A 27,148-nucleotide genomic window follows, 5' to 3' on the forward strand; every position below is an offset into this window, starting at 1 on the left:
CTGTTTTCCATTATGCATCTTATGCATCCAAAAATATTCTGTGTGATAAGAGGTGGCTAAGAGAGGTTTTCTTAGTACAACAAGCTCTGTAGTGATACTTTTACACACACACACACACACACCCAAACTGGTTTATTCTTGTTGCTGTTTTCACATCCTGCATCATTTCTGATTCCAGGACAATTCCTCTACCTTGAAGCTATGTCATTAGGAGTAAGAGGTGAAAAAGCACTTCTCAAGAGCTCCAGATGGGCAGAGTCTAGCACCACTTGCATGCTGAGTTTCTGGTACTACATGTCTTCAAAAGCAACAGGACACATCCAGGTTCTCATTAAGGTACCGTAATAGTTTCACTTCCCCATTGTCCGTCAAATAATTGATACTTCCACTGTCTTTGTCAAAGTGACACAAAAGCTTCTTAACAGAGGGACTACTACGGTAGTCACCAAAGCCTACGGTTTAGTTTGTAAAAACAATACATGAACATTTGTTGGTAAAATAGAGGGGGTGGGGAAAAGATAGGAGTGAACTGAAGCAACTGCATGTTGCCACAAAGTGTGCATGCTCTGAGTCTGGAACTGATTTTAGAAACCCTAATTCAAAAGAGGTGGCATATAGGGCAGATCAAATTAAAAGAACGAGAAAGGAATAAAATGGAGAAAATCTGTTCATTCCTTGAGTGAATTTGCAAAATAGTATGCACCCAGAAAAGTCATAGTTTCTTAGCACAGGATTTTGTTTACCTTGATGAAGAAGAATTATGATTATAATTTAGCACAGAGTATGCAGAATCGCGACTGCATATCTTACTTCTTCTCAATGAATGTCTAGCAGCATTTTAATTCCACATTGTGTCATGCTTTACTTTTAACTTGCATTGCACCTGGCTGCTTTGAAAGCACCCTTTAACACCATGGCATGTCATTTTAGGGAGTGAAACTTAATTTTTGCAAATTTCTTCAGTGAGAGGTCTTAAAAAATGTTTTTAGGTTTGAGAAATTCAAATCTAATATTGTTTTTGTGATTGGACAACATTTAGCTTCATAAGTCTACGTTTGATGAAGAAGCACATAAACTGCTTTCGGAAAACCAAAGAATTTTAATTTTACCTTCGAAAATGTCAGTAATGCTGGATAATAATATTTAATTTAAGTGCAAGTACTTAAGTACTTGGCAAGTACTTGGCATAGTGATTTCTATGCAAATTTACACAGATTTTATTTACAATGCAAAACTGAAATATATTAACTTAACCGAAATATATTTTGAATTCTCAAGTCATGTTACAACTTTTTAGCTTGAAATTTGAAAACTGAAAAATTCAGCATGCCATATTAGTTTTTAAAAATGGTATTGTCCTACCATAATGTGAGGCAGAGCAAAATGAAATGCAAAAGAGGAAATACCCTTTTACATAACCTCTATCTTGTGTTCATGATGAAGAAATTGTTCGTTAAGAGAGCTTTTCCTCTCTGCATCCTTTTCTCTTTACTTTCTCCATGCAACATTTTCCCTTCAAACAACAGACAACTGTCACTTTTTTTTTTGATACTTTTCATGTTAGCAAAATGTTAGCTTTGTATACGGTCCCCTGTCGATTGAGAGCAATATGTAACCATGCAGTTCTGAAATGGTGGCATCTGTCATCAGAAAATGTTCGGCAGCCAACATAAATAGAATGAAAACATAAAAGACACACCTGTGTCATTTTATTTCTGCATTTCCTTCTCCCCCAGCACTCTGCCACTCTTGTCTTTAAAAACGACATTTTACCTTCGCTACTCCACATGGATGAAAGCATTATTCAATCGTGATTCTTGGCAGGACAGGTGGAAGGGTGTCACCTGACTTTCTAAAAACAATCAAACAAACATTAAAACCAATAGCATAGTTATCTTCTTGACTATTATCCTTGGCCACTATTGTTTGTGCACAGGTTCTGTTATGATGCAAATACAGAATAGTCTGAATGGGACACTCCAGGGAAAGCTGCGCTGCCAGAGCTTTGCAAGTGCTTCAAAGGCACATCACACAATGGCAACAGATGGAAAGTGTGTATATGGTAGGAAATGGTGCATTTATAAGGCAAATCAAACCATGACTTCCATCCTAAAATAAGCTAGCTTAAGTTTGCAGAAGGAAAATATACCCTTTTCTAGTTCCTCCAATTACCTGATTGCCCTCCCCACCCTCCCAAAATGTGGAATAGGATGCTGGAGGTGGGGGTTCCCAGAATTGGGATCAGAAGCTAAGTTAAGTTATGAACATTCATGGAAGGATCGTTTCCCACCCCCTCTGCCCCAGAAGCCCCTGTGCATTCATCCATGACTTCCTTAAGTTCCAAGTCTATTAGTGTAGTATAAATAAACACACTATTAGTAATCTTACATCCCAGTGTGGAATCTGTACATGCTCACTGTAAAGCTTCCCAATGATGATTTTGTTAGTCACATGATTGGAGTCCCATTGACACAACTCCAGACTTTGGATGTACTACATGTTTATCATGGAACAATCGCCTGCCATTTGTGAAATTCCGAACCTTGCTATCTTCACCAAAACGTATACTGAGTTTTTTTTTTGTGTGTGTGTGTGTGCTTGAAAATTATCTGCAACAAATTACTGTCAACCTTGCCCAGTTATGCTGAAAGTAATTCAGATGCCTGAAGATAAATGAAAATTCCAATATTTAGTCCCCTGGTGATAAGCTATCAGAAATATCAAAACAATGGAAGTATACCCCCCCCCAAATTAGCACAAATGTCTAACAATCACTGACCAATCTTCAGCTAGCTGCTCAATTTAATGGATCGTTATGAGAAGTGTATACTGCTCCCAGAAGCTCTCAAGTCCATAAATCAAATAGCTAGGTGATAAATGTCTGTTCTGATTATTGATGTGTTTTCAAAATTAGTGCGCTGTGGCAGTGATGGCCATGTGCTCGGAAAGATATTCAGAATTAAAACTTTATGTGGAACCACTCTTACTGCTTAACTACTTTAGACAGGAATAACAGTAAACTACTTACTTCGTACTTAATAAGCTCAGTGTGATATAAATATCTAACGATGCATGAAGGTGTTGGACTTTGGGAAATTAATGTTTATAAGAAGCAGCTATTGCCATGAAGATAAAGCTTTCGCTATATGCCCTGGAGAAGCTGCCTACACTATTAAATGGAGTGCTACGCTGAGACATTTGGTCCAAACTTTTTTTAGCCCTCTTGTGGGAGAAGGGGTGAAAATCCCAGAGCATTTGGACCGAAATGGCCAAGGATTTTGGTTTGTTTTTTTAAAAGAAGAAAAGATTCACAGCTGTTTCAAGCGTGGGCTAGGTTGCCCTCAGTGACCTGCCAGTGTCTCCCTCAAATTAAGGACAGAGTGCCTCATGGGAGTTATGCTGCATCACAGGGGGTGGCCCATCCTGTTTGGCCACCTGAGACAAAATGGGAAGGTGCTGCCAGCACCACCAAAGCCTCACGTGAGCTTTTAAAGATTTTTCCAGAAGCTGTAGTGGCAGCCACACAACCCTGGCAGTGGGAAGAGTTCACCGCTTATGGGATTGCAGCACCGAAGGCAACTGCTTCAGTCTGCCTCATGGGCGGGCCGGCCTGCTACACCATGATGTCATTCCCTGGTGCAATCTTAGGGCGGGAAATGTCTGCCTTAAAAGAAAGGAGCAACAGACAGTTGAAGCCACACTTGTATATAAGAAAGACCTGCAATACTTTTTCTTAGTTGTAAATGATATGTGGAGTGGCTTCTTTCCTGCTGGGGATCATCGAACTTATAGTTAGAAAATTACAAACTTTTGCTTTGTGCAGTATTTTTTAGCTAAATAGAGGCATTGTGGGACCTTTCCTGTCTGGACATTGCCAGCCTGCCCCCTCATGTTAGCTCTGTCTTCAGTCCCCAAAGTAAGGTTTTTTGTTTTTTTCCGGTTTAGGGAAGGTGAGAGTGGAACTTTCAGGGTTGTGGGAAATTACAGAAATGGAGTGCAAACTGCATTTCCAGTTGAAAGGGGACTAGAACTTATAAAAATTAAGTCAAGTGGCAAGATCCCCTGTCACTCAACATCTCATTCCATTCCTACTTGGCATTTGCAGTGTCATATACTTGGCAACCGTGTCTAGATCATGTTTTTATTTCATATAAAGAACAACAGATTTTAAATGACTGTATTTATATAATCCCATTGCTGCTTAGAGAAAAATAAATGTGCACTTTTTGTTTTTGTAAAGACCTTTATCTTCTGCTCAGCTTTTAGATTTACTCTCTTGATCAAACATCTGGCGCTCATTAAGTCGATGAAATATATACAAATTTAATTACTATTTTCAACAGTAGATTGTTGAGTTGTGTTCAGAAATAGCTTCAACAGTAGATTGGGGAGTTGTGTTCAGAAATAACCCACAAAGGGATGTTTCCTTTAAGCTTCCAACTGTCAGTTACCCTATGTTTGACCCCATTTTGATTGGCATACCAATTCATTGGTGCTTTCATTTGTGTTCAAGAATATATTGCTTTTGCGTGAAGTTTATAGTATTTTACTATGCTTTCTCTCTGACCTACATATAAACATTCTAAAAGATACCACATAGAATATCCCTATTTATATTTGCCAAGGCATAAAAACACAACATGGGTAAACCCAAGAGGGAAGACTGGATTATACTGGATGGTGCAGGGAGAGTGCATCTTCCCTTCTCACTCACATTGCATCTCTGTTATCTCCAGTCCCCCCCGATGTCCACATGTAGGCGTAATTCAAAAAGACAAGCCCACATAAAATCCAATGCATAGAGTTCAAAACCTCATTCCCTGATTTTAATACATTTTGTTACAGCTTCCACATGTACAGAAAAATGATCTGATTCTCTGTGCTTCAGATTAAGAGCTTTGGTCCATAATAAAACTAGACCCAAACTGGCTGCAAAGGGTATGAAGTGGGAAAACACAAATGCCATTGTTTTAAGACTGACCTTTACTCTTATCCCAGGCTTATTAATTTGTAGCATTCCCTTCCCTTTACCTTTACTAGCAAAACTACGTTCTGAATTTAGTGAAATCATGTATCTTGTAATCGCAATATGCTACTCAACCAGTTAAATTATTTTATTTGTATAATCATTGACATAGTTTTTGGATATTTATACATTCAGGTAGCTATCCCATAATGTTAACATGAAAACAGTAGGGATTTTCATTGCTGTTGCCTGTTACAGTCAATTAATTGCATCTAAACATAAATGAGCAAAATCTTAATGGCATTTTGGAGAGCAAGACATATCAGCCAGCTAAAGTTAGCCTATATAAGGGCAGCCCCATAGCCTGACCTACAGCTAGTGGAGCAGCCAGGCGTAATGCCAGCTGGAGACATTTCCTACAATTCACAAAGCTGTTAATGGATTAATGTAGTACTGAATCTGTCATCTGGACACTGTCGCTTCTTACCAGGTGTCATCAGCCATCACAGCTGTTGCCTTTTTCAACTAGCATAAGGAAGGGACTGGAACAAAAAGAGGTAATATATAAATAGCCTGTTTCTTGGTCAAGATCCAGGTGTTGAAAATATACAGTCTTCTGAAATGTCCTGATTAGGTTTGGTGGAATGTGATTCCCATTACAAACATTAGAGCAAAATCTAGAATAGGGGGTCAGTTCTGACAATGAATGTTCAGGATGTGACACCACCAAGAGATATATCACAGTGGGCTGTCTTGCAGTATTTGCCTTGGTGAAGAACAAGCATTACATACCCTCAAAGTTCATATTTGATTCAGATTTCAGACTTAGTTGGAGAGAAACTCAAGCCCTGTCTTCCAGTCACCCACCCACTCACCCTGCCTTCAAGTTCCCTCCTACTGCCTACCTTTATTGATGCTCTGATGGCATCATTGGAATGGAGGGACATCTCTATCCCTCCTCACCTCTCTGATATCACTCACTATTATTCTGCATGCCAGGTGCGGGAAACTGATGATTCAGAGAAATTAGATACAGAAAAAGAGGCTTTTCCCAATGTTTTTTTGGGGGGGATTGTTCCCTCCCCCAAGCCGTTTGTGTGTGTGTGTGTGTGTGTGTGTGTGTGTGTGTGAGAGAGAGAGAGAGAGAGAGAGAGAGAGAGAGAGAGAGAGAGAGAGAGATGGAGGGGGGAGGGATAGTGACATGTTGTATGGTGTGACCAGGAGACTCAGTTGTGGAACCACATTCTTACTTTGTGAAAGTAAAAATGCAGTACTATAAACAGCATAAATCCTCTTCAGGCATTCTAGTGTGTAAAAGCAACATGTGATGAGGGAGAGCGGGGACAAGCCTGCTAAATTTCCTTTCTCCTCACCCCCAGTTTCCACCTCCCTCCCTGTCCACAAGCTGGAGGGCAAATATCTGCAGGGGGAGCCTCCAATACTCGTTGAGACTTGCTGCAAGAAATACAATCCCAATCCTACAAGGTCCAGGTCCTGAATCTTGTGGAGAGGCTCCCTACTTCAGAAATTCACCCTCTAACTAACTCATGAAGGGTAATGGAAACAATGGTGGGACACAGAACGTAACTTTTCACCCTCACTTTATATCGCTTTTATGATACATTTTCAGAACATACATTGGGCTTTCTCTGGAGTCATTGAAATAACAGCTTTTCACCATGCATGCTGATCTGTGTCAGCAGCAGACTTTGGACCAAGGATTTGATGCCCTGTACTGAAGTGAGTTTCCAACTTTGATGGGAGCTCCCTGAGGCTTGAATCTGATTGGCTATCCGTTTCAACTCCTTGTAGGCAATGGTAGCAAAATTAATCCAAAATGTTAATTGAAACAAGAGGTAAATAGATATCAGTCATAATGGAAAATCAGTAATAAAATAACATCCTTTGGGAAAGTAATGAGATCTTTAAAGTCTGGGCAAAGGATTTTATCATGGGCTGTGTTGCATTTTCTACGAATGAGAAATGGAAATTACCTATTCTAGTCTTATTGCAGGTAAATTATTGTAAGTGAATCTTATGCTACTCTTAAACTGCCCAATTTAAAAACTCAGTCAAAGCTTTGCTGACCTGGAATAATAAACCTTTCCAGTGCACACGACTCGGTTGCTTTAAATAAGGGTCACTAATGTGTTTTTGAGTTTTCTGACAGTGCTTTAAAAATAGGTGAGTGGGAATATTTTTAGAATGTAAAAAGTTTGATTTTCATAGACTGGATCAAAATTCAGGTAAAAGAGTAGTAAGAACTGCAGTTAGATTTTTGGGATTGTTTTCAATATCGGCCAATTTTTCCTTTGAAAAGATTGGCAGATTTAAGATTCACGCTCACTATAGTCCCCCACCTTTTTCCTGCTGTAATTAGTAGCCTGCTGCAAATGTTTGAAAGGGAAAGGTTCCCTGTTCTTGATCTGGATCCACTTTAAAAGTAGGAGGTGGTTGCACTATACTGTTCCACTTTCCTAGTCATTTCAGCAGGTAGCAGATTTAAGTGTCCAAGGCTTGTTTTCAGTATACAATTGCTGGAAGCAGACAGGAAATGGCTACAGGGTTACATCTCCATAATGGTTGGATATTAAGTATGAAATACATTTGTGGGAGATAGCCATTTAATTACTTGCATCAGTTTTGCTCAAACAAATAGTTTATTAGGCATATCAAACCACACATTATCACATAAAATTTGTATACAAGTTATACAGAATACAAGCTCAGTTGAGCAAGGCTTAACATCAGTTTTGCATCAGTTTACATACTGCAGAGACACTCCCCTGTGCAAAAAAAAAAAAGCTGGTGTTTAGCTGCGAGGTTCCTGCTTTTGACATCCACAGCACCATAAAAGGACTTCTGACCTTCTTTTTACAAGGATAAATCAAAATCACCGAAAGGTGCAGATGACTCTTTTTTTGCTGGTTGGAATGGTGAGGGCTGCAGATAACTTTGATGTTTCCTCATGAGCCTAGCTAGACCTGGCAAAAGAAATTAGAGATTACAGGCAGGGCAGCATTGGCACTGACACTTGCTTTGCACCCACCAGCACCAACTCCTGTTGTGCCCCTCCCATCTGCCTGTTTCCCCAGCTGCAAATATATTTGGTGGCAACAGTTGGCTCTGGAAAGCCACCCACAATTCAACATTTCCATTGGAGACCCAGAGCATCTCTCATAGTGTAAGCACACGGCCAGGAGGCCACTGATTGGGAGAGGGCTTGCCCCATACTTGGTGCTAGACCTGGTAGCAAAGCATCTCTCCTTCGAATTCCCATTTTATCCTATCCTTTATTTCCCCCCCCACCGTTCAAAATCAGCAAATTTGCATCCACAAGCCCTTAGCAATTAAAATTTAATAGGTGCCCAGTAGGGTAGTTGTGTCCTTTAACGATTCTGTAGTTTAGAGACGTGGGCTGTGTGTTTTTCTGCAGAGCTTTGGAAGTGTTCCACTACATAGCAATGGCTTTGGTTAATCTAGCAGGCTTAGAACATCAAGCACAGTGGCTCACAGAACTGTGCAACTAGTTCCACATGCATGCCCAAGGGAGCTTTGGACTTGAGTTTCTCCAGCAGCTCCCTCATGGTGCTTGGCAAACCGCTTTTGAAACTGACAAGAGCTTCAAATATCCTTTGTTATATGCCATGGAAATCTGCTGTTCAAAGAGAAGAAACAGTCAAAAATCTGACAGGGGATGCAGAACCCCTTGGGTCTGCCTAAAATAGCAGTTTGGATGCAAGCCAAGATGTTTTAAATTATCTCAGTGAAATTGAAAGCTGCTTCAACAGAAATAATCCAGCTCTTTGCTAAAAAGGTTGGTTTTTAATTTCTCGTGTCTGGCATAAAAGCTAAGGTAGGCATTGAAGGAGAAGAGATCCTACATTTAATTGTGCAGGTGATCCGATTGCAAAGTAATTTGCTTTGCTGAAAATAGTAGAAGACAATAGTTTCCTAATTAATTGTATAAAAAGGTCAAATAAGGCAGCAGCCTTTCATGTAAACTGCGTTATTTAACAATCACCTAAAATTCTAAATGTAAGCCAATGAAAGATTCTTTAATTAGAAGCACCAGCCCATTGCAGCTGCCAGCTTCCTGCAGGGTTAGGAAAACAAATTTATGAGCGGTAATGCTTAACTAATATCTTCCTGGTATCTAAAACCATATTTAGGGCTGTATGTATTTCAGACTAAAAATCAGAAGCGGAGATTCTCACAGTCCAGATTTATTCTGTCTCACATAAAGATGAATTATTCAGTAAAATACTATTTAAAAATCCTTCCAGTAGTACCTTAGAGACCAAATAAGTTTGTCATTGGTATGAGCTTTCGTGTGCATATATCTGAAGAAGTGTGCAAGCACATGGAAGCTCATACCAATGACAGACTTAGTTGGTCTCTAAGGTGCTACTGGAAGGAATTCTTTTATTTTGTTTTGACTATGGCAGACCAACACGGCTACCTACCTGTCAGTAAAATACTGTTGCACACCATCCCAGTCTCTGAGCAGAGCAAGATTCCAGGGATTCCAGGCATTTCCTCAGGGTTTGGTTTCCTTGGGATGAGGTACAGTGGAGACAGTGGTGTCTTTAGGATATGTGGTTTATTTACATATATATACAACCTGAGCCTTTGATAGAAGGACTTACAGCATTAACACCCTAGAAGGTCTTGCTTTTCCCATAGTCACATGCTTGGATTTAAGCAGAAATCAAGCATTTCTCTCCCTCTCAGGCTACTGCCTGCCACCTGCTTATGGTCATCAACTCTCTCTTTGGTCCTTCTAACTACAGTGGTACCTCGGTTTATGAACACAATTGGTTCCGGAAGTCTGTTCATAAACTGAAGCGTTCATAAACTGAAGCGAACTTTCCCATTGAAAGTAATGGAAAATGAATTAATCCGTTCCAGATGGGTCCGCGGCGTTCATAAACCGAAAATTCATAAACCGAGGTGTTCATAAACCGAGGTTCCACTGTACAGTGGTACCTCGAGTTACAGACACTTCAAGTTACAGACTCAGATAACCCAGAAATAGTACCTCAGGTTAAGAACTTTGCTTCAGGATGAGAACAGAAACTGTGCAATGGCAGTGCAGCGGCAGCAGGAGGCCCCATAAGCTAAAGTGGTACCTCAGTTTAAGAACTGCTTCAGGTTAAGAATGGACCTCCAGAACAAATTAAGTTCTTAACTGTACTGGCCAGCTTTATTTATTTTGCTAACTAATTCATGCTTTGCTAGTGATAAGAGAGGCATGGACACTGAAATCTCCCTATCTCCAACCACCAGAACTCTTATGCAGCCACCTCCCTGACTTCTGAGATTTCAGCAAACATTATCCACACATTTTCAAGCATACTTCAGTCAGTCAGGGATTTAGAAACTTGATCTTAATATGATATAAGGTAGTTCGAGGAAGATTAATTTTGTGCCCACAGTGGTACATTCTTTCCTTTTCTTTGTATTCATACAGAATTGCAGTTTTGCATTCATACATCATTGGCCCTATTTTTTCTTTCCCCCCACATCTTGAGGGTGTTCATTCAGTACAAGTCACATTGTACCTGAGCAACTCCACAAGGTTTGTAGCAGTCCATGTGCCACAGAGCAAACCAGCAGTGTTTATTTGGAGAGCCAATCAAGGCCAGCGCATAGCATGCCAAATTCTGACCTAACACTCATTGGCTCCCCTCAATCAAGGTGGGATCATTTGTCTTAATGATGGTAACTCATGCTGTGACTCCAAGGCTTTTCTCTTCAGACATGTCTCAGTTATAGTAACAACTAGAATTATCTCTCAGGGAATGTATATTTCCCCCCTAAGAAAGTGAACAGACTAGACTCTAGATAGGTTTGCATGGGGATGAAAAGTGCTGGAAAAACAGGTGTGTTCATTGGAAATTTTGCAGCAGAATAGATGCGAAGAGGCATGGCGTCTATCATGCTGGAATCGATGCATCTGGGAACAAAATTGAAGCATCATGCAGCTTTTAAGCCATTTGTTTAGGCTTGTATTTTGTACATTTTGCCATCTCACCAGCTAAAATATTACCTGTGCTACTGAGCCAGGGCAAAGATAAAACTGCCCTACCATCAGTCAAATGAAAACCCATGGCTTATTTTTAGCTTTTATTGGCTCTTCACCTGAACTGTTCCCTGGCACCATCACCTGGCCTGCAGCAATTAGTTTCTTCACTTTTCTCACTTATATTAGTTTTGTCTAGGGAAGAGAGAGAGAGAGAGAAGGTGTTATTCCCAAATAGGGGTTCTTAATTTAACCAAGAAGTATCCATGTTCAGATAGAAGTCTCTTGTGCTAGCAAACTCATTTCATTGATCAGTGAACAGGGAAGGCCTTGCAGTTCAACGTACTTTGCAGTTTTTCATATTTGAAATATTTCTCTTTGGCAGTGTTATATTCTTGACAGTCTGATTTTCATCCCTAATCTTGAGCAAGGGGCAGATGGGGCTCATCAACCTGGTAAGGTAGTCCACTTAGGAGAAGGAAAACTCTAACCCTAAACCTCTGCGGCCTTGTGGCTATACTAATTAGTGAGAAAGGCTTCAGGAATAAACTCCGAGAAAAAGTCCGTACCTGTTGCATTACGGGACATCCTCAGAAGAAGAAAAGGTTAAGGAGAAACCCTACACAAATCCGGAGCAGAGTCTCTAACGTGGTCGGATGGTGTCTTGTATGCCTCCTTCCAGCACTCCTGCAGACAAGTTGGTGCCAAATGTATTGCTCTGCTTTTCTTTGGACCGGGACGTGGGTGGCACTGTGGGTTAAACCACAGAGCCTAGGCCTTGCCGATGAGAAGGTCGGCGGTTTGAATCCCCATGACGGGGTGAGCTCCCATTGCTCGGTCCCTGTTCCTGCCAACCTAGCAGTTCGAAAGCACATCAAAGTGCAAATAGATAAATAGGTACCACTCCGGCGGGAAGGTAAACGGCATTTCCATGTGCTGCTCTGGTTCGCCAGAAGCAGCTTAGTCATGCTGGCTACATGACCTGGAAGCTGTACGTTGGCTCCCTCGGCCAATAAAGTGAGATGAGCGCCGCAACCCCAGAATCGGTCACGACTGGACCTAATGGTCAGGGGTCCCTTTACCTTTCTTTGGACCACATCAGTGAGGTCTTGTTGTCTGGGCAGCGCAGGACCTCCATGCACACTGCAAAGGCTTGTGCCCCAGAGAGGACACTTCAGTGCTGCTAACACAACAAAAACAATGTGGGAGGAGGCAGTTATGAGTTACTGGTCTCTGCAACCACAGCAGACACTGTGATTCTCCAGTGGTTTGACTTCACCCCTAGAAGCACACACCATTGTCTCTTGAGACAGATGGATGCCAGCAACAATTCCTGACCATCTCTGTGTAATCTCTGCTTAATTTGGAACAAAGGCAAGTAAGAGGAGATATGACAGAGGTGTATAAATTTGAACATAGTGTGGAGAAAGTGGGGTGGAGGAGAGCGTTTTTCTTACAACTGTGGATCATCTAATAAATCTGATTGACAGGAGACGTGGGACAGACAACAGAAAGGACTACTTCACAAAAGTAGTAGTACAAAGTGTAGAACTGAACTCTGGAATTCTTTTCCATAAGATGTGGTGTTGGGCACCAGTCAGGGATGGTGTGTCCTGTTTCACTGTGCTCTGCCTCTTAATACCACCTGCAACTGCTAGCCCTGGCAGTGCCAATTTTGGGTGGCTCTTAGATCAGGCTGCAAACTGGCAGAGGGTCCTGAACAACCAGTTGAAGACCAGCACCAGTTGAAGATATTCCAGCAAAAAAAATCCTGGGATTTGGTCTCTAAATAATTTCAAGTCAATTAAATATATTAAGCTGCTATATTCTGAATCAGACCCTCAAGAGTTTGGATTTGATATCCCGCTTTATCACTACCCGAAGGAGTCTCAAAGCGGCTAACAATCTCCTTTCCCCTCCTCCCCCACAACAGACACCCTGTGAGGTGAGTGGGGCTGAGAGACTTCAGAGAAGTGTGACTAGCCCAAGGTCACCCAGCAGCTGCATGTGGAGGAGCGGAGACGGGAACCTGGTTCCCCAGATTACGAGTCTGCCGCTCTTAACCACTACACCACACTGGCTCTCAAGCCTTTTCCACCTGAGATTTTTTAATGGAAGATGCCTGGGACTGAACTTGGGACCCTTTGCGTACAAACGATGCTGTTGAAACACATGCTTTTCTCATTTCACAAAACTCAATTCCGTTGCCACTTGAGCTCCCTTGCCCTGAAATTCTTTCTCTGTTCATAATTAAAATCAAGATATATTACAAGCATATGTGCCAATTTTGCGCCTGCTTGGTCGGCATTCATCAGACTAACCATTCAAAGATGGCACTGTGCTTTTGAGCATGCACTAAGAAATTGATTGCTTTAATTCCTTACTCTTGCTTGCTGAAATTGACTTGAAATTTTAAAATGGGGATGTATTTACAGAACAGCACCTTGGCTCCTGGGTAATCAATTGGTTCATGAATGCCAATGTTTGGTTACAGGGACACAGTAGTAGAGAAACATCCTTGGATCTATGCTGCTTCTCAATCTGCTACTGAGAGGTTAACTGCAGGTTACAGGGGAGATTTTCATGACTGCTCTCTCTCTCTCTCTCTCTCTCTCTCTGTGTGTGTGTGTGTGTATGTGTGTGTGTGTACATATATGCATACAAACAAAAAAGACAGGAAATATAGATATATGAATGAAAGACAAGCTGCTCTGACTACTTGTGGCTTCATATATTGGTCTAGAAAATCTGTGTTCCCCTGCCTTGCAAATGCCAAGCAGCATTGTAGGGGCACACATTGTAATGTCTTAGAGACAACAAGAACAGCTTCAAGCTGGGCGATAGGATTGTTTATTTTGGCAGCTGCAGTCATTTTCTGGCCAGCAGAAAAGGATCAGGGAGAGGAACATTTCGAGCAGGAGTAGCTGGCTTTTTATAGCAAAGGTCTACACTGACACATGGGTCAACCCTCTGGGGGCCTCATGTCAAACTGGTATGGCTGAACCGCAACAGTGGTGGTGGAGAGAACTGCAATTCTCAACACCACCTTCGGAAACCTTATTCTACACTATTTAAAATCATTTTCATCATTCATTATTAAGTTTAGGTTTTAAAAAATAATAATAATCAAAGGACAAGTTCGGAGGGGCTGTTGTAGGGTTGCCACAAATAAACCTTTTGGGATTGTGGTGAGGGGACTATAGGAACAGTCAGCTTTTAAAAAAATGTTATCACAGCAGAGGACCCATGGGAGCGATCAGGATTTTATAATTTTAAAAAACCACACAACTTTAAAAACAAATTAGGGGTGTGTTTGACAGTCACAAAAATCTTCTAGAATTATGCTATCACTATGGGGCCTGTGGAAAACAGTTGGTATATTTCTCTCTATATAAGAAAAACTTTTAGGATTCTTTTTTCTGAGGGCAGAGAAAACTTTATTTCAGAGAGAAAGAGTGTTCCATACAGTAATCATTTGTCTCATTTAGCATGCATTTGAGGGTGCAGAAATTTAGACCACATGGATGAACTAATACAGGCATCGGCAACCTTTGGCTCATGGAGGCCGTTTATCTAGCCCACGGGCCGCCCATGAACCGAACCGCCCACTTGGCAGGTCCCCCCCACACTGCGGTAAACCAGCGCAGCGCGGGGGCTCACCGTGCAGCGCCGGTAATCGCTTCTGTGCAGCCGCCGAAGCGATTTCTGGCGCTGCAGACATTTTAAAATTGGCAGCCAGCACCGGAAATTGCTTCTGCGCAGCCGTGGACATGCGCAGAAGCGATTTCTGGTGCTGCACTGCCCATTTCCAAAATGTCCGCAGCGCCACTGGAAATGGCTTCTGCGCCTGTGCGGTCCGTGGGAATCCTCTGGCCCGCGGGAAGGAAAGGTTGCCGACGCCTGAACTAATACTTAGTTTCATAGGTTCTTCCCATGGAGAAGCATCTCCCATCATTGTTCAAATGGAGCCATATGAGGGGAGCGGGCATCAAAGCCAAAAGCAGAACCCTTATTGTGCACATGGAAAACATCGCAAGCCCATTTAGTACAGTAATGAGGTTTACAATGTGTGAACCAATGGCAATTCGTTCCAAGGCGAATTTACATGTGCTCCCCCTCCTTTATGATTCATAAATTTGTGCCAAGAAGCAAAAGGGATACGGGCCGTATTCATTCCTATAGGTCAGTGGTGGCTAACCTGCATCTCATGAAATGTTCTTAGGTAACAAATCTGATCATCCCTGACCATTGGCAATGCTAGCTGGGGCTGATGGAAGCTGGTATCCAACAGCATCTGGAAGGCCACAGGTTGCACATCACTCTGAAAGGCAGGCAGCTTTTCTTTTGATGAGAATGACAGCATCTCTTGTCTCTCAGCTAAGCAAAGCAAAGCAACGCAACCAAGAAACTGGAAACAGAGCCTGCCTTGCTACCTACCAGATGCCCCATTTGGAGTTCCATCTGTTGTACCTTAGGACTATTACAAACCAATTTGCCCAGGAGTTTTGGCTGAATTCCAGAGATTTCCCTGCCACAAATTATTTATTTATTTCTATTTTATTTTGTCATTGACATACTAGGGGGGAGATGTTGGCAGATCGCCAAGAAGACTTTTTGTGGGGGCGGGAAGGGTTAAAAAAACAAAAAAAAACCTTTTCCCTTGTAAATTACAGAATCTCTGAAACTATGATGCAGAAATATTGGCACCTAGTATGCTAACTGTGATGGGCGTATAGACACCACCTTATACCATAAACCAACTGACCGACAAATATATCTACATGCTTTTAGCTACCTTCCTAAACATACCAAACAATCCATTGCATAGCTGTCAAGTTTTCCCTTTTCTCGCGAGGAAACCTATTCAGCATAGAGGAATTTCCCTTATAAAAAGGGAGAACTTGACAGCTATGATCCATTGTATATAGCCACGCCCTATTCTACAGCTGCATCTGTTCCAACTCTACAGACAGAGACTCTCAACTAAGAGATCTACAGCAAACCTTTTTAGAACTAAAATATCCACCCGATGAAGTTAAACAACAGATCAACAGAGCCAGACTGATACCCAGAGAGAACTTGCTGCAAGACAGACCCCCCCAAAAAATAACAGACCACTAATAATCACATTCAACTCCCAAGTTAAAACAGTTCAAAGCATCATCAGAGATCTACAACCTCTCCTAGACAATGACAGCTCTCTTTCTCAAGCTCTGGGAGGAAGACCTTTCATTGCCTACAGACAGCCACCCAATCTTAAACAACTCCTCACCCACAATAATACAACCACCAGACTTAACATGGACCCTGGTACCAGAGCCTGCAATAAACCCAGATGCCAACTTTGCTGCCACATACACCCGGACAACACCATTACTGGCCCCAACAACATCAAACATACCATCTCAGGACTATTTAATTGCTCATCTTCTAACATTGTGTATGCCATCAAATGCCAACAGTGCCCTTCAGCTCTCTATATTGGACAAACAGGCCAAACCCTACGTCAAAGGATAAATGGACATAAATCTGACATCAGGAATCACAAGACAGAGAAACCAGTAGGAGAACACTTCAATCTCCCAGGACATTCTATACAAGATCTCAAAGTAGCTGTCTTATTACAAAAGAATTTCAGAAATAGACTGGAAAGAGAAGCTGCTGAATTGCAACTTATTACCAAACTTAAAACCATGGAGAGACCTGGTCTGAATAAAGACATTGGATTCTTATCTCATTATACATGATAAAGCTATTTTTAGCTATCTCACCCCTTGCTTTTTCCTGTAAGACCAATTGCAGTTGTTAACAGTCGTCAACAGGTTTACCACACCTATCAGCCAATCACCCATTTCCACCACCCTTCTGAGTAATACCCCCCCCCCACCCTCTCACTATATATAAGAGTCTGGTGACTTCTGTTTCAGTGTATCTGAAGAAGTGTGCATGTACACGAAAGCTCATACCAATGACAAACTTAGTTGGTCTCTAAGGTGCTACTGGAAGGGAAAAAAATTATTATGAAAGAGTCATGGAAGGGTAGATCTTTCAAAACACCTAAAAGGAGCAGAGCAATATAAGCATTTGTAAATATGGGTAATGGGGGGGGGCTTCTGAATATATCTGTGTTTTTGCAGACTAGAAATGTGGACTATGGTATGTGGGGCTGAGAGGAAACAGTGGCTGCATTTTGCAGCATCACACACTGTGCATGCATAATGAGAGCCCGTCGTGCAGCGCCGACTCCCCTCGGTCGCGGTGGCAAGCCGGTGTGCCTGGGCTTTAATAAGGTCTAAACTACAGAATGATTGTAGCCAACCCTTTAAAAAAAAGTCAGCCCATCCCACAACTGCAAGGTTCAGTAGGAAGTAAATACAAAGAAGTGAACCTAGGAAGCAGTCTTGTGTGAAGTAAGGTCTGTCAACCCCAGTATCATCTACTCTGACTAGTAGTGGCTCGCCAAAGCTTTCTTGCAACCTAAAAAACCTTCAACTGGAGATGCAAAGCCTTAAAACAGGGGCCTTTTACACAGAAAACTCTAGGTCTCAAAAAAAAACTCGGTTCCACTGCAGTGGAATTGGAACTCAGACCTTCCACTCATGAAATCAGCCAGACACCCTTAGTGCCAGGCAGCATTTTGAGAAACTGAAAGTTGAAGTGCAACTCTCTTGAAACCTCTGGCCTGTGAATTTGGGATTCTCTTGTTCTTCATTACCATGGAAAGGCACCACATCCTTCTCTTTTCAATATTCTGCATAAAATGCTTCATTTGCCACTTTAATGCAGAACCCATTTGATATATTTGCAGTGTAAATGCTGCTCTTGGATGCTATTGTTGCCTGTGTGAGGTGTATCTAATTACTTTGAGGCTGCAAAGAGCTGTTTTGCAACAAAAGAAAATTGGCACTTTCTCAGTCAAACAGATTACCTTTCTCAGCAACATTTTATGTTGCTGAAATTACTAATAAATTGCAATTTGTCGTGGTTTTTGTGCTCCAGAACTGTCAGAGGAACTAGTTCCAGGATTGTTGTCAGAGAAAAAAAAATCCCAAAACTTACGCTTTTACGAGAAAAATAATGTCTACATTAATAATAAAAGACCTAACATATCTAGATGAAAACATTGCTGCTGAAATCCATGTCCTGCATTATGCTCAGGCTACACAAGGGAACATGTGTCCTAAATAAACATAGTCACATTAATGCTATGTTTTATTTATGTCCCATGACACCCCGGAAATGAAAGTGCAATTTTCTGCATCCATACAAAGGAATTAGCAAGTGTAACTGTTGAAAAAATATCACTGTGTTTTCAAAAGTAGCAATGAGACCATATTCAGTTCATATAATAATTTTAAGATGGGGAGGAGTTGACCAAATGAATTAGATTTTGCTGCTTCCTCCATTAGCGGTATGGTGAAGTAGCCATGTGATTATATGAACACATGCTCCAAAATATTGTCCCCACCTCTGCAAAACTACTGAGATGGATCTAAATGAGGGGTGTTTTTTGTGGGTGGGTGTGGTCCCAGATGACTATTGATCCAAAGTTGGTTGAACTGCATGCAGATTGCAGTCTCTGCGTGTGGTTAACTAAAAAGAGTTGCAAATTTGAAGTCACCCCGCCCAAATGAAGGCAGGTGCCTCTTCTGAGTTAGTGTCCTAGTTACTTTTCAAGGTCAGGGTTAAGACTATAAATGTATTGTAGATGATTGTTTGGACTTTCCACAAGGTCTCTTGGTATAAGGCTAGAGCAGTGATGGGCAACCTTTTGAGCTTGGTGTGTCACAATTCGCCAAAAACCCGACACACTCAGGTGGTGTGTCACTTCGAGAAAAAACCCATAATTTCGTGATATTTATAGTTTAAATAACAAAAATGTATAATTGTTTCCCCTTTAAAAAAAGGAAAAAGGGGAGAAAATAAGGCAAAACCCAGAGGTCTTTCCCAGTGGGACTCTGGACTCAGGCCTTCCTCCAACGGGTCTGCTTTTGGGGCGGAGGGCTTGGGTTGGACCTGTGCCTCCTCGTGGCCCTCTTCAACCCACCTCTCCCCTCACTCGGCTATGCTTGCGCAGCAGCGGGGCAACAGGGAAGGGGTTTCAGCTTACTTGGGTGTCTCTTCAGGGCCGTCTTAAGCATATCAGGTGCCCTGGCGCCATGGTGTGAAGATCGCTCCGGCGCCCCCCCCCCCGCCCCATTTCCCACCGCGGCTGTCTGGCGGGCGCAACACTGCTGCCCCGGGCGCAGCTGCGCAGCATCCCCCTGGCGGCCCTGGGCCACCCAGCCTTGCCTTAGAGCCGGCCGGTGTCTCTTCTCTCTTCCCGGGATGGTGGCGGTGGTGGCAGCAGCGAGGTCAGGGGCGGGGTTCTTCTCCCTCCTCCAAGGGCCCCCTCCTCTCCCTTGAGGCGGGGGAAATGGGGACAGCAACAGAGCAAGCGGACCCCTGTTCTCCTTTGCCTTGTTTTTCCTTCTTTTCTCCTTCCTTTTTGCGGGGGTGGCGGCAGCGGGGCTGGGGCTTCCTATTCCCTCCTTTGGCCTCCGGAGTGCCTCGAGGCCGTCCGTCAGGTTTGTGGGGTGTGGGTGGTGTCCGGCAGCTCCCTGGTTGCTGCACTGGTGGCCCCCACTGTCTGGGCAGTGGCGGCGGCCATTTCAGTGGCTCGGGAGCCCATCCAGGAGCTCCTGCAACACTGGTCACTTTCAGGAGCTCCGCGGCTCTGTGCCGACCACCATCTTGCCTCGCCAGAAGTCCACAAGGCCCCCAGAGATGCATCGCCTGCGGCATTCCACTGCCGGTTGGAAGTGAGGTCTCGGCATGCGGCCGTGTGTCAACTAAAATGGCTATGCGTGTCAGTGCTGACACGCGTGTCATAGGTTCGCCATCACTGGGCTAGAGGATTTCCAGATGACAACCTTTCATACCCTAGAATGGAGGAGGATCCATGTGAGTTTTTAAATCCCTTCCTTTCTTGTCTGGAACCCTAGCCAGAGCAACACCGCATTCAGACTCCTGTAGCGTTGGACAGAAGGTCAAATTAATGAGGCTTCTGCCGTAGGAGTAAAAGGCTTTAATATCTTCTAAAATGTGCTGCAAATTTATTCTGCTCATTTGTATAAATGGTTGCTCAAGGCTGCTAAAAGGGGACTGCACATAGACCCTTAACTTTTTAAAAATGCAGAGGCCTGCATAAATATATAAGTAATTGCTAGATCTGAACTTTGACAATATTTGAGGTGAGAATACCATGCTGCTGCTCAAAATTGAAATGCTTCTATAGAAATGGCACCAATATGAGATTACTCTCAGAAATAAAGTCAATGGAAAGATTGCATTCTTTAAAGTTATTGAGAAAAGCTAGTCACTCTGTGATGAATCCTTGCAGGGAGATATTCTACAGTAGCATTTATATAGCACTTGCAAAGATTGAAAACACTTCATGTTCCTAGTCTGTAATCTTTACAATGACTTTGTAAAATAGGTTGATACTAGAGGAGCTGAGGCAGGGTCACAAGCAACAGTCTAAGGCAGGCATCCCCAAACTCGGCCCTCCAGCTGTTTTGGGACTACAACTCCCATCACCCCTAGCTAACAGGACCAGTGGTCAGGGATGATGGGAATTGTAGTCCCAAAACAGCTGGAGTTTGGGGATGCCTGGTCTAAGGTGAGCCAGGAGCCCAGATGGAATTGCTGGGGGACGAGTAGGGATGGAGAGGAAATTCTATTCACCTTGCCTTTGAGGGAGAGGCTACAAAATTCACATTTTCCAGAACAATATGTGCAGCAAAACACAATCATCCTTTAACATTCAGTTTTCTGAATTTTGCAATGTAGTTCTGCAGCAAAGCAACGTGTATAAATGTGCATATATTGGTGAAAATAACATACAAAAACGTTTCACAGTTTTGGTTTGGTTTGCTTTCCTCCTTTCTGGTGACTGTGTCCAATTTGGACACATGTCCAATTGACTGTGCATTCATAGTGATCTGAGTTCATGATGCTATCAGAGCATTCATAGGCAATCACACTTTCAGTACTATTTGTGCCTACAAAAGTTTTAGGATTATCATACTGATTCATTTCTTATCAGTGTATATCCTGTAACATCTTGTTGGACTCTCATAACTTTTCATTCCATAAATGCTTGGAAGGTCCCCGGGAGTCCAGCTCCCTGCAATGCAGGAATCTCAACTAAAGCATCCATGACAGATGAAAGCATTGCGATTGGGGAATCCTGGTTAAAAAAACCATTCACTCTGATTAGAAGCTACACCTACCACTAAAATTTTTCTTCTCTCCACTCTGGTGTCTTTCTTGCATGGCATGCTCCGGGAGATGTTTTAGTTTTGCAGCTGCACTTTAGCCACTGTTTTCATAAATATCACAATTTCTGAAATTCCCTCAATCACTAAATCAGAGGTCCCCGCTTCAGTTTTGGGCGCTGCAGAAATATCCTGCTTCATCTCAGACAAACCCTGAATTTGTCCAAAGCTGCCTGCTGTAATTTGGGATTCATCCGAATCGTATGCGCAGCCCTATTGTCTGCTGCGAGGCAGAGGTGTATTTGTGGAGTCTGCCCAGGGGGCAGATTTGTGTCCCCCACAAAGAGATTTGTGTCCCCCACAAAGAGAAACTATTTAAATCATGAGACTCATTCCTGGGGACCCTGAATCATAGGTCCGCATCTTCCCACTAGGTGGGGTAGGTGGAGAGAAGGGGACTACCCCATACATATCATAATCCTTCACTCACCCAACACTAATCAGGACGGTCTCTCCCTCCCTACTCTATTGTTTTAACTGCTTCTTCTACCCTGCCCTCCCAAAATGGGGAGGGAAGAAGCAAAAGCAGCAAAGTTCCCATCTGGATCCCAGGAAATGCCTCTTCCTCCACTAATAGCTTTTCTGAATAGGGACGATCTGGGCTGACTTCTTCCTGCGTACAACTGTTGGCGGAAAGGCGTGTGGGGCCTTGGGAGGAGTGGCATCACTCATTGATGGGGATTTAGAGCAGGTCAGTTAGTATAGCTCATTTCATAGAAATTTGTGGGCATCAGGGCTCATATTTAACCTAATAACATTTCCCCTACATCACTTTTTGGTTATAAAACCGAAAACCTTAAGAGTCCGGGCCCCCTGCCGCTGTTGCAAATGCCACCCATCAACTTTGCCACCCTGGGCAATTGCCCCATTAATACATTTCGGCTGCAGGAGTGGCTAAAATTCTTCAGCCTGAGGGCCAACCCATTCATGCATGGCCAACCCCCTGGGGCTGCATACGAGTGGTAGATGTGACTAAAATGGTGTGTGTGTGGCCATACAACATACTTCCATACATGTGCACACACAGGACAACCCCCCTACCTTCTCAGCTAATATTTTTCTAAACGCTTTCGAGGTTGTTTTTTTTAAATAAATAAATAAATAAAAATCAGGTGGTTCATAAATGGTATGGAATAAATGAATAAAATAAATAATCTGTACAGATCAGCTGAGGAGGAGAGATAGCGCTCCTCTCTGCTCATCAAACGATCAATATGATATTTAAGGAGATGGTGATTTGCATCCCGATAAGATTCCTGAGCTCTGCCTATCTCAGCACTGTGTCTACTTCATTATTATTTTCTTTTTGTCACCACTGCCGAAATTGGTAGTCAAAATATATAAATTAATTTTAAAATTGTCCAGTAGCACCTTAGAGACCAACTAAGTTTGTTCTGGATATACCCAGATAAGACCTCTGTGCCTAATAACCAGATCCTGTACATTTTTATATTCAGAAGTAAATCCTATAGTTTAATGGTTGTGATTGGACTAGAAATCCAATTTCAATACAATTTAGGCACGCCTAATTTTATCTGGATTGCCCAGAAGTTAGTCCAGAGTTACACATGTTTATACTTCAATGATTTCAATGGGACTTAACTGGCCAATTTGTTTAGGATCAGGGTATTAAGAGTCTCAGGTCTGAAGACTGTAGCTGAAATGAGAATTAGATCATATGAGTTATACATTGGCTAGTCTATTGCTAGTCCCTAGAGGACTTTTTTCCATCTCACAAAAACCAAAAACCAAATCCAATCTCTGCTTAAAAACCTCCAAGCAAGGAGAGTCCACTATCTTCCGAGGGAGTTCATTCCACTATCGAACAGCTCTTGCTGTTATTTGTGATGTTTAGGCACAAATCTTTCTTGTAAATTGAAGTAATTGGTTCAGGTCCTAGCCTCTGGAGCTGGAGAAAACAAGCTTGCTACATCGTCCATGAGACAGCCCTTTAGATATCATAGAATTGAATATCATAGAATTGTAGAGTTGGAAGGGGCTACAAGGGTCATCCAGTCCAACCCCCCCACTCTCAACACATGGTCCCCCATCAATTTTTTGTAACTAGGGTCATTCAGGCACCTCACCTTCCCAGTCCAGGTGGGAAAAGCCAGTAAGGCAGGGAGCAGGTCTTCCAGGACTCACAGCCAAGATGGTCTCTTCCCAGAAACAGTTGAAGATATTTTTTGTTCCAACAGGCATTTCCAACTGTGGGTCTTTACCACAAGTGTCTGTCTACTTTGTTAGGGTTTAGTCGCGTTTCAGATGTAGTCACTGTTCCTGTGTTTTTAACCTTTAATTACCTAATGTGGAAATCATACTGAGACGGTACATAGAAGGCAATGAATAGATTGATGATTTAGTATTACATGTCATTTGCCCTCAATTTGTCTACAGCAGGTTGCCTACTATGGCTGTGTTGTTACTGCTATCTGTACAGTTTCATCAGTGTGCATGTACCCTGGAACATAAACAAAATGCCAATCCCTGCTCCAAAGGGCTAGATTTTGGGTTTGGCAGAGAAAGTAGAGAGAGAGAGAGAGAGAGAGAGAGAGAGAGAGAGAGAGAGGAACAATGAATAGATGCAAAAATGCAGAAAACTTTGTTTCACTTGGGAAGGAAGTGTAAGGGGCTTTCACTGCAATCTCAATAAGAGTTGGAATGAATACTACTAATTATAATTTTATGATTTATACCTTGCCCATCTGGTTGGTTTGCCCAAGGAAAAGCAGATGATCAACATACAGCCTCTTGGAGCAGGTTCCAGAGTTGAGGGTCAGAGATGAGGGTTTTAAGTGAACAGCAGACTTTGGGGGGCAGCTCAGCATGGCTGGGTTTTCCCTTGTTAGCATTAACTAGTTAGAATCAGGTGTGGGCTCCCTGGATTTTCTTCTTTTGCACTTGCAAAAGAATCCCAAACTGGATTTTTAAAAATCCCAGGTGGTTTCACCAAGAAGAATGATTTTTAAAGGAAATCAAATGATCCTCTTTGGGCTGCTCTTGACAAGAATAAAAATGAAAGAAGACGGGAAGGTCAGAAAAGTTAACCTTCCTTTGAGTTATGAATGAGGATGCTCATCCCTTTGGCACATTGTCATTCACTAGGCTGATAACAAGTCAATATAGAGAGTTCGCTGGCACTTTATAACAGAATTATTGGCAATAACTCATCTTAGCTCTGACAGGGCATTCTATTTTGGGAGAAAGCAGCACTATGTATAATATAGTATGCACACATAATCTAAGGAAAGCAGTGAATGTTTGGTATCCTTGTCATGTTCAGATATCACAAAGAAAGACTTGTGGTGATGGTGTTCTCTAATTAGCAGCCCCTTCATAAAAAAGTGATTGTTCAATAAATCAAACCACCTAAACCCGTAGTCTGACAGCAGAATAACAAATTCACTTTCTCCTCTCTCACTCAAAACTTATTACATATCCAGCAACTTTAAACTGGGTCCTTGGCAAGTGAACACAAACAGCAAACAGCAAAGTCTTCCTTGTTTTGGAATATGAATGTTGTAATGTTCAGCTTGACTATGAAATGAACTTTAGTTCTTCTCCAGCTTGCCTTTCCTCAGAGCCTTGCTTTGCTGGAGGGATGGGTTAGGATGGGATCGTCCAGGGGAGAAACAGTGTGCAAGGAAAGGGTTAAGAATCCTCCTTCCTCCCACATCTTCTCCACTTGAGAAGCAGGCACCTTCTGTTTCAATGCCAAGAGCATTTCTATTCCACCATGCTTATGCAGGCAATTAAGAATATATCTTTCCATCACTTTGTATGTACATTGTATGTACATTGTATACTGCTCTGATATATATATATTTAATGAATTGCTGGACATAAATATTTTATTAAAAAAAAAAACTTTTAAAAAACTGCAACCCTGTCTACAGGTACCTGGGAGTAAGCCATGCTGAACTCAGTTGAATTTACTCATGATTAGACATTTATAGCTTCATATTGGAGCTGTGACTCTTTTCTCATTGTGTACTTCACAAGTGAAACTGAGGGGCCTGCCAATATGACAAAAGGTGTTCACAGAGGACACTTCCCTGCAGCAACTTCGGGACTTCTTAATGCAGATTGTCATGTGTGATGATTCTGTGTGTGCATAACTTGCTACAGGTGCACACATACAGATAGAGATTTAGGTGAACATTCAATGGGACTTATTCCTAGGTAAGTCTAAGACTGCAGCCTCCAGCAAAAGGATTGAAATTGAAATTAGTATTTCCCATGTGAAAATAATTGTGCTCTCAAATTAGTGGAATATTTCATCTCATACCACAAGAGGGGGTGTTTTATTCCTGTTTGGGATATCATTCATATTGACAGATGATGTGCATTAAATAAGGCAATTTAAAATGTGAAGTGCTAAGTCCATTTCTCCCTTGAGTCCCTGAAGACCACAAGTTATGCTGAAAATTGGTAACCGATGGCCATCCTTTGCTATAATAAATAGGGCATTTCCAGATGCTGGCTTTCTCCAGAGGCAAAGGTGCCTTTGTGAGTGACTGGCACACTAATACACCAGAAGCTCACAAGGCAGTCTTAGTTGTCCTGCTTCTTAGGCTGTCTCCTACTAGTCCCAATATGCTAGCATGTCAAATGTAAAGGTAAAGGTAAAGGTAAAGGGACCCCTGACCATTAGGTCCAGTCGCAGACGACTCTGGGGTTGTAGCACTCATCTCGCTTTACTGGCCGAGGGAGCCGGCGTTTGTCCACAGACAGCTTCTGCATCATGTGGCTAGCATGATGAAGCCACTTCTGGCGAACCAGAGCAGCGCACGGAAACGCCATTTACCTTCCTGCCAGAGTGGGACCTATTTATCTACTTGCACTTTGACATGCTTTCAAACTGCTAGGTGGGCAGGAGCAGAGACCGAGCAACGGGAGCTCACCCCGTCGCGGGGATTCGAACCGCCGAAATAGCAGCATTGGTGGGACATCAATGGATGCCCCAAACTCATCACAGAAGCCCTATACCTTTATACCAACCACCTGTTCTTTGGGGTACTTCCTCTTTGACTTCTGAGTTTGCAGCTACAATTACTAGAAATGCTAGCACTGAGAACCTAGAACTGGAAGATCAAGATTTCAGGAGAGAGAGGCAGGCAGGCAAAGACCACTTCACAGCCTGTTCCAGAATGACTTTCCTCTCCCCTAACCCAAGACAAGCTACCATAGGTTCTCCACCCCAATGTTTGTTGGTGCAGGGCTGAGCCCCTCCAATCATAAGCATGGAGCTGGACTCTGCGCTCAGACTCCCACCCAATGGTCTGCCTCTTCATGATGTGCATGCAACGTGCATGTTGAAGGGTTGGAAGAGGCCAAGCACTCACCTCTTGAGTTGAAGGCAACCATCTGAAGTCCATGTACCCAAAACCCTGGAGCCTGGAGTGGTGGCAAAAGGATGACCCCCTACCCTACCCTACCCTACCCTACCCTACCCTACCCTACCACTGTACTGTCTTCCAATGGATTGCTTCTGCTGCTGCACCTGCTGGTCCAGCCTCCAAGGCAGGGTGAGCAGAGACTACAAATCCTATCACGCCTTCACCCCCCTCTGTCAAGCTCACTTCCTCTGCTGGCAGATGTATGGGCACTGGGGAGAAAAAGTTAAATAACACTGATTATATGTCCGATTGTGGCATCTCCCGTTCCTCGGACAGCTTGAGCTATGTGTGAGAGGATGTGAACAGTTTGAAGTTGGGAATTATTTACAGTGTGGGACAGCCTCCAATGCACAATAATGTGTAAAGGTCACAACTAGGTGAGATTTAGTAGAGTGGTCAGAGGCAAAGTGTAGCTTTTGTTTTATTCTCTGCATTCTTT

At 42.7% G+C, this 27,148-nt stretch overlaps 1 protein-coding gene across 9 annotated transcripts in view; it reads left to right on the forward strand.

The window, feature by feature from the left end:
• Positions 1-27,148, forward strand: part of MALRD1 (MAM and LDL receptor class A domain containing 1) — a 258,550-nt gene that overhangs the window by 118,084 nt on the left and 113,318 nt on the right. For all 9 annotated transcript variants that reach the window (XR_009558403.1, XM_060280800.1, XM_060280803.1 and 6 more), the window contains one exon: positions 179-336. Coding sequence is in view for 8 of the 9 variants with exons in the window: in XM_060280800.1 (XP_060136783.1) it covers positions 179-336 (158 nt within the window). In the remaining variant the exon portion in view is untranslated. The remainder of the gene's footprint in view (positions 1-178; positions 337-27,148) is intronic.

This window comes from Zootoca vivipara, chromosome 12, assembly GCF_963506605.1.
Source record: "Zootoca vivipara chromosome 12, rZooViv1.1, whole genome shotgun sequence".
NCBI classification, from domain to species: domain Eukaryota; kingdom Metazoa; phylum Chordata; class Lepidosauria; order Squamata; family Lacertidae; genus Zootoca; species Zootoca vivipara.